This window comes from Melanostigma gelatinosum (assembly GCF_949748355.1).
Source record: "Melanostigma gelatinosum genome assembly, chromosome: 12".
NCBI classification, from domain to species: Eukaryota; Metazoa; Chordata; class Actinopteri; order Perciformes; family Zoarcidae; genus Melanostigma; species Melanostigma gelatinosum.
The window spans coordinates 2,432,624-2,447,371 of NC_136645.1; the positions used below are offsets into that span (position 1 = coordinate 2,432,624).

The 14,748-nt window shown below is 41.1% G+C and overlaps 1 protein-coding gene across 7 annotated transcripts in view; it reads right to left on the reverse strand.

Moving 5' to 3' along the window:
- The window catches only part of ehbp1 (EH domain binding protein 1), a 130,932-nt gene extending 118,153 nt beyond the window's left edge, over positions 1-12,779 (reverse strand). For all 7 annotated transcript variants that reach the window (XM_079280449.1, XM_079280450.1, XM_079280447.1 and 4 more), the window contains exons 1-2: positions 12,411-12,779; positions 11,533-11,964 (exon numbers count right to left, since the gene is read on the reverse strand). In XM_079280449.1, coding sequence (XP_079136575.1) covers positions 11,533-11,636 — 104 coding nt within the window. In that variant the 5' untranslated portion in view covers positions 11,637-11,964; positions 12,411-12,779. The remainder of the gene's footprint in view (positions 1-11,532; positions 11,965-12,410) is intronic.
- Positions 12,780-14,748: the final 1,969 nt, after the last annotated feature.

Consider the following 14,748-nt stretch of genomic DNA (forward strand, 5'->3'; position numbering starts at 1 on the left):
GTCCCTGTGTTGGCAATGCTCTCGTTACTGAGCCTGACCTCTGACCTCACAATGGAGAAAAGAAAGTGAGCCAATGGCCCTCCAGAGCTCAATTAAAATCACTTTATTCTACTCTTCTGTCCCACTCTGTTAGAGGCAGACTGATATGAGCTTATTACAGATATATTGATATGGGTGTTAGATTATAAGATCTATTGATCTAGAAGAAACTAAAATACAGGAATGCCAAAGATGTGGTTCAAGTCATTTAGGATCAGTGTCTATTACACAAATGTTGCACCCAAGAGCACAGACATGATATATTTTTTCAGTATGGCGTGGTGAGTATTGTGGCCGACCCCACAGCCTAATTTCACAAAGTCTTACTACTGTGCACTTTAATTACAGGCAAATAGTCACCTGAAAGCATCACATGTGGATGGAAGTCAACATGTACATAGACTCATTACCCGTCATTTTACCGGACAGGGCTGTAAGAAATTAAGGTATAATCTATGATTACCCTTAATTAAAAAGAGTTTCATATAATAAGACAAAGTCCATCAATGATGTTATTGTGCAAACACTGCAGCAGCGTGAAGCACATCAAGTACAACACTGGCTTTATGTCAAAGACTCTTACAGAACAGCAAAAGGAAAGAAAAGAACGACAGAGAGAAGACACAAGAGAGGGAAGAAAGAAGAAAAAGAAAGGAGGGAAAGAGGAGGAGTGAGAGAAAAGAGGAGCGAGGCCTCGCATAGAGAAGCTATTGTTCAACGACACAGACCGTATCAGAGACACACCAAATATCACCCCCATATTTACCCCCTTTGTATCGCACTCTGTGCTGTGAGGACAATTTAAACCATGAATACAATCCTGACAACTGTACCAAATCAATGCTGCTGCTGCTGCGCTGTGTGTGAATGCCAAAGAAATCCAGCTGTTCTGGAAGCACGCAGTCATCCTGGTCTCACATATAGCTGCTTCAGAGATGGCTCTCTGGGTAGAGCTCTGTATATTAGCTTCCTATCCTGAGCACGAGGCAGTGCCCTTGATCAATGTGTACCTACTTCAGGATAGCAGAGCGATTACACCTGGAATGTGGTCCCGAGTAATGGTGTCCTGCTCTGTGGTCAGAGGGAAACGCACACAAATCTCATCGGGGGTGAAGAAAGGTGACTAATATTAAGAAACGGCAAATTTAACTGAAAGGTGATTTGGTTGCATGTCAGGGAGAAATCACATAAATTCAGGATCATTTTGGACACTTATTTAATTCCTCGCTAAGATCCTGCTGAAATTAATGAATATTTAAACATTAAAGCCTTTTACTTGACACTTATTAGTAAGAAAGATGTAATGCAGGTTCATCAAACATATGGCAATACACATGTTTCTTTGTAATGAGCTGGTGAAGGTTTTTACATTGTGGATCGAGTATTTGACTGTCTTCAGTTTAAAGCTCAGATACGATCAAAGAAACTAGAACTACCGCCTCACACTTGTTTAACTTCTGGTTTACATCCATGTCTGTCCACTTCATCCTTCATTAGACATGTATAAATACTCCAGTTATGAACAAAGACGTGTTTTGAAGTTATAACATAACACCTCGGGCCACAGCTGTTGTTGGTACGGAGGCATAACAATAAAGTATGATCACAATAAAAAATGATCAACAAATTGTTCTCAGAAGAAGAAAAAAAGATGAAAGATGAACAGAAGAATCTGTGTGTGTGTGTGTGTGTGTGCGTGCGTGAATCCTCCTACATTTACATTTAAGGCCTTTAGCTGCAGCTCTCATCCAGAGAAACCTGCAATGAGTGAGCGTGTAGGTGTTCAATCTTTTCCTTTAGGACACTTTAGAATCACCCTCCAGTTACTGAAGAGCACAAGTCTCATGTTCATATTACACACGTTTTTTAATTATCTTTTTTAGTTTTTTATGCTGCATATTCCTTTGAATTTGAGAACCCCACTGGCTTTAGTGCCATTTCTACGGTTAAATTACTACATTTTATACAATCTAAATTCTGCAGTGGTTCAAAAAAATCTCTTCCATCAGATGGAAGTCAGGAAGGCTGAAAGGTGTTGGTACATCTAACTATTTCATCAGAGCTCAGGGGAACAGATGGGTTTTTTCTTTTAGGATAATATGTCATTTAAACAGACGTAAAAACAAAGCTCGCGAGTCAAAGACATTAGTTTGGCAGCTTGAATGTGCTCGTGGTTATCACTCGAGGCTCTGTGTGTGGATCTGATCTGCATGGTTGGGAGTCGAGGGTGCGACAGGATGTTGCCCTATCTTTCCTGTAGACAGGAGGAAGGGACCACTTCACATGCGATACGACGGACCAGCATTGAACACTCCAACAAACAGTGTTATGAAACACAAACGCATAGCAGCGTAGGGCTCAGTAGTGCTGCCATATTTCAAGCAATATTCAATTAAATCGACTGCTTTTTGAGCACTGCTTTAAAAAGGTGCAAGATACAAGACTGGGAGCATTTCCATTGCCTCTTATCGGCTCTCAACATGGCGACGCCTGAGGTGGTGGCTCGTAGCTGGCTGTGCTAACAGCGCTAACAGTTCAAACTGCGGCAAACATTCCGACTCTGAATGTCGTTTCACAACTTTCACATTGTGCTACATTTCTGCTGATAATCAAATCTTTGCATCAAAATATGCTTCTTCTTCACCTGAATTGAGTGCATTTTCTGCTCATTCAGGTAGTGTTTTCACAGGCCGTCGGGTACCAGAAAGTGAAGTCAAACCCTCTAGATCGCCCCCTGGTGGCTGGCTGTTAGTTTGATACAGTAATATAATTACACTTAAAGGATCTACATTTGAAAAAATATTGACCAGGACAGAATGGAAGAAAAAGACAACTACAGACATTTAAACCTCCCCATGAAACCTAACAGCCTCATGAAAAGCTGAGCAAAGAAACGTTTAATAAATTTGACTGACCTAGTTGTCAAATTTCTGAGTCAGCAACAAGAGGATCGTTGAAAGTGGGAAGTGAGAAAAAAGGAAAAGAGGAAACAGAGAGGGATGACGATCAGTCAGACTGTGGCCTTTATCATCAAGACAGGATGGATAGATCCCACCGATCTATTGTTGTGTCACATCATTCAATATGTCAAACCATCACTCTCGTTTAAGCAGAAGCTGCGTCGTAAGTTGTATTTTGTTGAAATAAGAACTGTACTGAGAATAAAGAAGAAATGGGTTGTGCTGAGGAAGCGGTTTGAGAAGTTTCATTTCAGTCATTAAAAACATTGGAATCCATTGTTAAAAATATATGTTTTAAGCTGAACAACATTAGAAGAGTGTGTGTGTGTGTGTGTGTGTGACTGAGTTATTCTCGTCTACACTGACAGTCCCCTGACCTCCGGTTAAAGATCAGTCAGTCAGTGTTTATGAGGCAACCAGGAGGTCAATGGCACAGAGGTAACGCTGAACACACGAACCCAGACACAAGTGTCAGGAGTGAGAGGAACATCCTTTTACTAAGCTTTAAATACTGAATGTTCTGTAACATATTATATTTCCCTGCATCCAAACATTTTTAATGAAGGTCAGTCAGACTGGCACCAAACATCACTTTTATTAGATCAAAGTCTGACCATAATTTATCCAAATATGAACTTTCTTCTTTATGGCCAAATTTAAAAGACCTCATTGCCCAGTTGGATTCAGTTGTGTCACATCACTCTTTTGACAGAAATAAACTACTGTCAACACCAATACAGTATCTGAAGTGACAAAAAAGAAAGCTAAATAGTTGTGTGTGAATTGGGAACTGCAAAACCTTTTGCTGCAGACTTTATTATTATTCCCAGTGAAAGACGTGAAGACTTAAGTTGCACTGAGACACTTGATGGTACCAGAGAGAGTACACATTTAGGAATGGTGTTCATCTTGTTGCTTTAGTTTACTGGCTCTTCCATTCCTTCCTTATCACTAGATGTCTGCGGCGGTGGGGGAGTCCACATTAACGGTGTGTGGAAAAAGCCTCCGAGGATCTGAGAGGGGAAACTCAAAGCAACGTATTTTATTTTATCTCTCCACCGTTTACCTCATGAGAAAGAAATAAGGCAGATCTGGCTTCTATTGGTATCCTTAGCGGTGGTGCTACCGTTACTAGCTCTGCTCTTATCAATACCAACATGGATTTATTGATCACGATGTAGCTTTATCAAGAACAGCAACTAGAAAAACCATCAATGCTGATCTCATATTTTACCTGAATATCAGCCTCTAACGATCGTGAGTAAAACATTATTTCACACTGTGATGGTTAACTTTAAACCGTGTAATTAATCCAGCAAGATAAATGCATATGGATCATGGGTTTGGGAGTAAAGAAGGGAATGATAGGAAGCTTCCTTTCAGTGGGTAAATAAGACAATAAAACAACAACAACTCTCCCTGTACCAGCTTGTTACAGCTCAAAGGGAGATACCGACACAGTGTGAATCACAACCAACAGCAGAGAAACAAGAAGCTCTTAAGGCAACGACATGAGCAGTCAGGCGATGTTGATTACTGCCCGACAGACAAAACATATTCATAAACACATGAGCTTGTTTTTGTTTCTCTCAATTTATCATCTAGCCGGCAGCAGCATCATCCGACCTAACAGTAAGCGGGTGGGAGCGTCTGCAGAAGGAAGGGCGATGAAGGATTATACCACCGTTCTACCTAAAGGTACATTACCACCACTCTTGACTACAATGTGATCAATCAGAAGCTGCTAAGATGTTCCCATTAGTCCAGAGAGCCAGTACAATAAAGACGGTGGATTTAAATGGCCTGCAGAGACGACATCTTTGCTTCACAGAATAAGAGAGGGGAGGAAACTACTTCTTTTACTACCAGAGAAGGTCGTAAAAATCATAAATTACACATGAACCAAGTTCATTGTGTTTGCTTTGCCATCGTGACACACGTACAGTTCGCGTTTATCAGCCTGCAGACGCTGCAGCATCGCTCTGCAGGCTGATAAATGACGAGCAGTCTCCAGGGCCATGTGTTTCTGGTGTGTCTGTTTCTACTGCTGTCAGGCTGTTTTCACCACATTTAACACCTCATTGACTGCTTCACAACCCGGCAATGTCTCGTGTCTCATGGGGTGTGTGTGTGCGTTAGGGCTGGGCGATATGGCCAAAAAAAAAAATCTCCGATTTTTTTACAAAAAATCCGATTCACGATTTAAATCGATTTTTTTCCCCCACAAATTTTTGCAGATGACAGAAGCTGTTGAAAACAATTTTTTATTTTATTTTGTGATGATTTTCCCTCGTAGGTTGATAAAAATAAAGTGCAAACAAAACCTGAACATTGTAGAAAGGTGCCTGTAGTATACAAAAAGTATTTGGTCACTCTTTTGTTTCCCTGAATCATTTAAATATAAAATTAAATTAAACATAACATTAAATGGCATTAAATAGTAGCCTTCCATTGTAAACAACTGTGCAAATGTAACTTTTTACAGTAAGCTTTTCTAACTGAATACACTGATACAAACACAGCATGAAATAAAATGTATGTGACCCTTTAACATTCACATTTTCAAAAGTGCAACATCTGATCTAACATCAACATAACATATTTTGCACAGTAAATAAGTGCATGTAAACAAAATCAAGTGCATTCACAACATAACCAACAGTATTAAACAGTAGTGCATGTTTTTTCGAAATATTTTTTGCCAGGAAGACAGCGTCGCTTGTGCTCCCGCGGTCCTGCTCCCTCCTCAGGGTGCACCGCTTCTCCCACTCGGCGGCATGCCTCTGTTTGAGGCTGTTTGTTCTGTGTCAGATGACACGAACCCGAACCATTTCCAGACCACCGAAGACACATTCTTCCCTCTCTTAAGAACGAGAGCTTCACTGCTGGCCGCCATTGTTTTCGTTTGTAAACAATGCGCGCGCACTCAACTACGGGAACCCAACGGGGGGGGAGGGTGGGGGCGATTTTCTCGATTTTCAATAAAACACATCGCCTTAAAGCACACATTCGAATTAATCGATTAAATCGATTTATCGCCCAGCCCTAGTGTGCGTGCGTATGTAAATGCCCATTCGTGTCCATAATTGCAGCGCAGAACAACTACACTTGGGAGGATTCTGCTGCAAAGCAGTTAAATTGACATTATTGGAGAGAGAGAAAGAGGTGAGGAGGGGAGAAGAGAGATCAAGTGATAGCGGAAGAGGAGGGAGGGGAGATAAGAGTGGTACAGGGAAAGCTGGAGGAGATGAGGAGCTGCCAGAATTAAATTAGCAGCAAATGTTATAATTAAGGAAGTTATAAGCAAGCACACAAATTACAACAAATCAAGTACTAACGATGAAAAAAAACCTGTGGGTTGGCCCCAGTTTTGGCACACTAAGAGCATCAGTTTAGTTAAAACATGTCCAAATCATAGACCCATGAGCAAACACAAAAGACAAATCAGTGACTGAAGCCGTAAAACCCAAATTGTGTGGATTCATCCACAACAGGAACAACTGCTCCACGCTATAAACTGGCAGTAGAAACCATCTCCTGGTGCCAAAAACGTATACTCGGGAATGTGTGGAGGCCTTTTTCAATGTGAGAAGAACGGAGAGTTGGCAGGAAGAGGTTTCTCTGGCAGAGACGTGATGGACGCCTGCCATGAGGCACACATGTTCAACAGACAGTCAACGTGTCACAGCCGGTGACTTCCACTGAAATACTCAAACATTACTCAACTGACGGCCTGGACTCTTTTAAAGACACTCTTTATTCAGTGACGAGTGAGCTCGTTGGGATTATGTGATGGGATGATGTAAATATAATAATCGGGTTATTATATGCTCTATAATCTAATATAATAGTAATTTAATGGTTTACCTCCGAAGAAGGAGAGCTAATCAGCTGCTGCTCAATATTTTAGACTCATCACTGGACACTAGAACACAATTAACTTTTAGTACATAATAAGACAGCTCATAAATCGTCTCTTCCTTCTCGGGAGATACATTTGTATTTGGAGCCCAGCAAAATGGTTGCTTTTCAAAAACACCTTGTAGAGAAGCGTTAATCTGCGAGTGAGTGTGTTCAGAGCTTCTAAATCGCTATGAAATGACTAATATATGTGAGAGTGTGCCTGCAGCGTTTTCTGTAGCCCTTGGTTGTTATGAAGACATCCTCCATCCTTGTCTTGTCATGGAGCATCGAGTGAGTCTTGATTAGTCACGCTCGCCTATAGCCCGATAGAATCACCATGTAATCAATAGCGGCTCTGTGTCGTTTCCAGCGTATTGCTCTCGTATCCTCGCCGTACGTGTCGACACGTTTGTCGCGGGAGCGACACTTGTTGGCTTTTTTCAAACTGTCTTTTTACCAGACAGGTTGACGAGCAACGCATTTTTGCTCAAAAGCAGCAGCCTCGTGGGGGGAAATACTAAAAGCATTCATGCTGAAGTTCACACCGAGTTGCCTTTCGCTGTGGGGGTTGCACCCTTCATGACGGTAGTATTGCTAGGAATCTGAGGGGTTTGAACCAACAACTCTCTGGTTACAAGCTTATATTTCGAGTCAGCGTGATGCAGCCCAGTCTAAAACATAACGTAGCACAAACCAGCAGAGAAAGGAGAAGGTTTCACCCAGGATACAATCCTTTTCTGAGGGTATGATCTGACAATCTGCAGGGTTTGAAACCGGCAACTCGCTGGTTGTAAACTTGTCTGTCTGTCTGACGAACTTTGCTCCGCACTTAACAAACACAGCCAGTCATTTTCAGCCCAGGAGTTTGAGTTTTGACATTCATTGGCCACAAGAACAAGACTGAACTGTACACTGCATTCGTCCACAATTAATAATCTAATCAAAAAACACATTCAAGAGCTAGAAAGAGCACTGACCAGCATTGACGAGCTACGTTATCAGAAAACAAACAAACCTGCGAGACAAACAAGAACAACAACAATTTGTGGCGCACTTTCCTTTACGTGCAAGCAGCACGCACACACAACTCACAGCCTTTTCCACACAACAATACACAGGAAAGACAACGCTAAAAGACAGATATGGTTCTGGTTATAAAAGATGAGAGAGCATTTTGTCGACAACTGCTTAACAGCAGCAGGAGTTAGATGTTAAACCATTAAAGCAGGCAGGTTGTGCTCCATCACACCAGTGTACATATATTTGTTCAAGCCTTAATTAAAAATGATATTAGTTTCTTTCTTTCTGAGCCTGGACAGATGTACGCGTGGAAAAAGAATATTTGTTTTTTGGCCCATGTTGATGATGAAACAGACTTAATATACATGAAGACAAGCGGGATATTTGCTCAGCTATCTCTTTGTGTCGCCATCAGATGAGATAAACAACGGGATCTATGACCTATGACCGCTAAAAGCAAAGCCTATAACAGCAGTAGTACATAAATACTCTTACCATGGATTTATATTGCAACCTGTCTTTTCAATCATCTATTGTAATCTGATATTGAACTTTCCGGTTCATCATCCTCTCAATGATTGATTGTTAAATGTCTGATTATATACCTTTAGCTCCATTAATGCCACTTATGGAGTCAGTCGAACAGAGATGAAAAGAACAACAGATTAGAAAATATCAGAGAAATAAGTGATGCAAGCATGTGCATCTAAATGAGGCGTATAACAACAGAAAGTCAATTAAACATGGATTGTACAATCACAACAGTGAAATACGGTGCAGAAACATGCTTGTGTGTAACGGTGAGATGGTGGGTGTAATGGGATCCGTCAACTTCACTTACGTCAACAGATTTGATGTATTTCAGCCATAAACATCCCTGAGTTTATCAATTTATAGAGGTCAAAATATACATATTAAAAGGAGGTTTGATTTCTCACCCTGACTACTATACTCATAAGTATCTGCTGCTGATAGAAGGCAACAGAAAACACGGTTTGATGGATCAGGTTTCAAAAAGGAGGCAGTGCTGCAACACCGTTAATGGGGCTTCATTTCACTGGCAACACACAAACACTGAGACTCATTAATGTTTTAGTGGTCGGTCTGAATTGATTCTAGAGTCTGGAAATTGGGTGTGTGAGAGGAATGCTAACTACAGCAACAGATAAAGACCAAGAATGACTTTACAAACGTACATATATATATATATATATATATATATATATATATAGAGGATAGGACACCAACAATCCTATGCTCCTGGTCTGTCACCACTTTCCTTCCATCTCAAGGATGAAAATAACAAAGATCTTAAGCTTGTAGAAAAAGAAGACGTGGGGGAAAACAAGCTGATTGATTTGCTAGTAGCCAGAAAACTCTCTCACAGACAGCCTCTTTTAGCCACTGATAAGGGCCGACTAGTGCAAATGTTAACAGCAATATTGCAAGAAGCTTTGAGCAACAGGAGCTTAACAAGGATCCAGGGCACTTACATTTCCATTATCTTCCATCTGAACGTGATATTCTTAGATGCTCCTACCTTCTGCCTCCTCTTTAAAAGAACCAAATCAGTTATTATGCATCATGTAAACTGGCAGGTCAAAGCTCTACAACTGATCTTTACTACTTTAAACGGGTCACATCTGGAGTCACGTTCTGTCTAGACAAAGACAGAGAGAGGCAACACTACCAGAGACAATTTAGGATGATACAAGCACCAAGACATTTATTATGGAATGGATTATTAAGAGTCAAGCCACTTATCACACCTAACCTCAGGGAGACTCTGAAAAAGTGCACCTTTAACCCCATATTTAAATGACACACTTCCACCTTCAAGTGTGGCTGTTTGATTTCAGACGTGGTCGTATGAACTACTTCTGATCGAGTACACCCCGGCCTTAAGAACACACACACAGCAAAACAGACCCTTGAACTTCTACCTATCGATTGTTTGAAGTGAACCTAACTTATCTAGACTTTAGGGATTATTCTACTCAGCCAAGTGTACATTTTACACAGTGTACATTCAAAGCACCCACATCCTTATGTATGGGCACACATACAGTAACTGAAGGGCTGTAAGTGTTTTGTTTTTTTAAATCACATCTGAAGGCTTCAGGATTTGAGATCCATTTGAGCTGTGGGGACTGTTTCCAGTCTGCGTAGATGGAAAGTTTCCACTGAAACAATAACATACCGTACTGATGAAGTCTGAGGAAGGCAAGAAAGCGTGCGCCAGAACACACCCTACGAGCCAGACGTGCACACATACACACCAACGAAGAAGAAGAGCAGAGACCCTTTAGGCTGCACTATCAGCTGAAGGTAGACACTTCTCGTATCACAGTTTTATGCTGTAAAGCTGACATTTAAGAAGAGTGGTAGCATCACACGCTGTCTAGTGGCAACTGAAATGAGCAGAGTTTTTACTTGAAGAAGAAAAACTGAGCCCGAATCAATCCATCATCAAGGGCTGCTCAATTTAGATGTTATGTCTTTAATTTGAGAGCTACATTATGAAACAACAAATACATATTTCTTCCTTTAAAACGACATAAAAGAGATGAGGTCAGATTGTAAAAACAAAGCGTTTTGCTGACGGTGTGCTGAGCCCACCCACCCTTTTTTGCTCTGATGTACATTTTTCTCATTCCATTCTCCGACACGTTAACATCTGTCCCAGGTCTTAGTCACGCCTACGGCAAGAAGCTGGAGAATCCATGTCTGCAGGCTACGTCTTCTCTTTACTTTACAAGTCTGTGCTGTTCACTCGTTACAGGACACACACATACCTGCAGGCTCCAGTGTGGCATACATCCACATATCATTCATTCTTTACATCAGAAGTGTCTCTGAGTTGTACTTTTATACAGGATGCTACACAGTCCGTGTAGATTACGCCGGATTGATGTATATTATATTTAAAATGCAGGCCTCCAGACCCCCTTAAAAAGGTCCAGGCAAGGTCCACCTAAGTCTCACAAAATCCTTTCGGAAACACCGACATTTATGATTCTTGACTTTTGCCATACTTGTTTTTCGTTACACACAAAATCACCGAGGAAAATTACTTCAGACATGGCAATAAACCAGTTCTTCTTCTTCTTTTGCAAATAGAAAAGACACAACATGTGTGGAGGAAATAGTCAGCAGGTCATATTTTCAACAGACACGCTATGAACGACTACACATTATCTGTTTGCTGAAACAATAGCGCCCAAGAATAATTTTCTCATAGCTCCTCTACTTCCAGTGGGATCAGAAGTCAAGATCGGATTCCCAACAGCATCCCTGGAGCTGGTAGGTGTTTAGTGGTTTGCACAAGGACATATTTCAGGAGAGCGGGGGCAGCTTTAAACCAAACCCTTTTTGGGTTAGAAGGAAAGGGAAATCTTTCTTCCTGCAACCCTCTTTTCCGTGACTCAAACCATACAAATTCTACATCAGCGGCACAAGAAGAGAGAAAAAACCAGCAATTTTACAAGGAAGCTGGGCCCCTCCCAGCATGCAGACATGCCTGAATGTGTGTGTGCTCAGCATTCCAGCACACACACACAGTGTTTCATGGGGGCTTTAAATGACACCTCTGTGGCCGACAAAAACTCACCATTTCTTCGTGCATTCCACCATCAGTTCTTGATAGGAAGCCACGAACTGGAACTTGGACGCATGCTTCCCAACACGTTGCAGTCTCTTCCACACAGAGGCCATGTTTCTTCCTTCTTTTTTTTGGGGGGGGGGGGGGGCTTCCTTTACACGAATTCACGCTATAGTAGTGTTTATAGGAATCAGAGCATATCCAACACGTGCTGACACATAACTAATGAATAAATAAGAATGCAGATTCAGTCAGTGGCTGCTGCAGATAAATCCAAATGTAAAGGACACGGAATCTCTGCAGCAGTGGAGGTTTTTTGGAGATTTGACGGCGCTCATGATGCTGTAAAATAAATTTTACTCCATATTTTATATTATTGAAAGGCACGATGAGTTAATCCACTCCGTCTTAATATAATATTTCCATCTGGTGATGATCCTCCTGCAGAATAAAAGAAGAAAGAAGCCACAGTCAGTAAGAGAAACAGCAGGAACGTAAATGTCCTGGAATTCCAATAGAAATTCTCCTGCCAGCACGGCGTGCCGGGTGGCGATGGCTATTTCCTGGCGTGGTTGTAAAAGCTAACTTGTGATGTTTTATAATAACAATAAAAATATGAATGTGTGCATTGAAACATTGTCAGCTAAGCTATGCCATTACATTACAAATATAAGTCACCACCTCAGTCTACAACAAACCTGCAACCGAGAGACTCACCACCCAAGACTCGAATAAAATTAATTGTAAACATGTTATAATTTGGTTGGAATGTCTCTGAATCCAGGAGATAGACGCTGCCGCTGCGCTCCGCTATAATCAGAGTGATTCAGCTAGCTGTGCTAACGCGTTTTAACGTGTTTAAACTAGGTTAAATGTGTGACACTCACCTCACTGTGATATCCAAAAAAAACATTATCCGTTAAGTGGCATCATAGGCCAACTGTCTACAACAAAAAAAGTGTTTATTATATGCTAATTATCGCTAACTCTCTGCAGCGGTACCAGACACCAGCCATTACAGCTAGCTTAGCTTAACCTGCTAGCGGACGACGGCGGTGTTGCCATCACAACAACACTGCACGAGCGGAAACCGTTGCTCGCCAGATGACATATTTTTTTGCTCCACAGGTAATTCAAGCGCGAGCTCCGGGACTCAGGACTAAGACATAATCGATATATATATATATTATATATATAATTGAGCTTGTCCCCCTCCAAAAACAAACAAAGTTGACAAAAAGGCAGGTATTCCCACAGCAAAGTAGTCCCAACTGTTAACTGGTAGTTCGTCCGCTCTGTTCCTCTGGGTAGTTTAAAGTTAGCAAACATTACAACATAATTTCCGTTCAGGCTTTTCAAAATAAAATCATTATGTAGCACCTAATAGCAACGTGTAGTTACATATATTTTATAATAAATATAGAGTTCATCTAATTACAGTTATTTGCATTTAAAACGACATATTTGAAACACAAGCGTGAGCCCTTACTCTGTCGGTCAATTCGTTTTTATTTTGAAGACTAATCCATAAACTTCCGATCTTGTTCTATGTGTACAGGTCTAACTTTATGCAGCTTCGCCTCTCCATCATTTCGCCTGCCGCCTGGATGATTGACGGCTAAAAGGAATTTTACAGATTGTTTACCGATTCATGAGGCACTTCTGGGCTGTTTCTATCACACACTGGTCAAATCCCAAATCCTTCAAAGAGATTTAATCCCTCACTGTGAGAGTAGATATAAAAAATAATCACTGGCTCTGTTTTTAGTTTTTTTCCTGGATTCATTGCTGCTGTCCTAAAGACTTGTAACAATACATATCTGACATTTATCATTAGATATTCTTACAAAATAAATACAGAGTTTCTGGGAGGAAAACATCACATTAAAGCTCAGCCCCTCAGTTTAGTGCTAATGAGGATGAGACCTCCACTTCCTGGTCCTGTCACATTAGTAAGTGAGTGTTAACCTTGTCTTTTTCACATGTTGAGAGGAAATAAAACACCCAAGCATCCATCGGAAATCAATACACCCTCCTCCAAACACACACTCACACACGCACACACACACACACACACACACACACACACACACACACACACACTTCCCTGTAACCTTGTAAATACAGTGGAAGCAGCACTGAAGGAAAGACAATATGAGGCAGATTAATTGAAAAAGATATGGATGTAATAACAGGAAATTGATATTATAACAATTTACATGTTGCTCAGGGTTCTAAGCCGCAAGAGAGATGGAGGTTTTGTTGTCAAATAACGTCTACTTTGACGACAAAAAGCTGCTTTTCATGAAACAATATTATTTCAAAGTTACATTTGTTGACCAAAAACAAATATTTCTGATCATAATATCTACAATCTTTAAGTACAAATATTTGCACCCCTAAAACTGTTTTGCAAAGATAAATGATATATTGGGTGTTTTTGGGATCAAACTGTCACAACACAAAGCAGTATTTCAGCTCAGTTTTCAGTTTGTTTGCGTCACTGAGAAGATTTCGGGGTTTTTTTTGGGGGGGGGGGTTACATTTTACTCTCCCAGATTGCAGGGAGCCTCCCTCTCTCCGATGCGTCAAAGAATGCTTTGATGTGACAAATGACCCGGTGCTAAGTGATGCTTTGTCTGTCCGCCCACATGTCGGCGGAGGCCTCTTTTCATACACAACGGGGGGGGGGGGGGGGGGGGGGGGTCGAGAGTACATTATAGAAGGACAGTGAGGGAGAGCGGCGAAGGTCAAGAGGAGCTCTGTGTGCTTCAGACGCCTCCTTCCCCCCAAAAACAAAGAAATGATAATTTGCATCCCATTGTTGCCAAATGATGATTATTATTATTTTTCCACATTTACGCTGCTTTAATGGATAATTACCGGAGGAATATACTCATAATATCACCGTAAAAAGAAGCTATTTCATCCCTTAGGCACTATAATAACTATGATGCTACACCTGGGGAATCACTGCCAATAGATTCTGTCAGTTGTAAAAACACAAAGTGGAGCTGCAGTAGAGAGTGTTTGTTTCCAGATACTGTCACTTCTCCAGCCAGAATGACGAATCCAAACTAAAGCGAGACATTAAACTCCAAACATGATCAATGAGTTGCTGGAGATATGAGCAGCTCGTCTCTGCTGCTCGTGACATCTTGACTCTTGATTTGAGTTTGTTTTGTCTGATTCTACTTCACTACTTTCTCGAGATCTCCATTCATA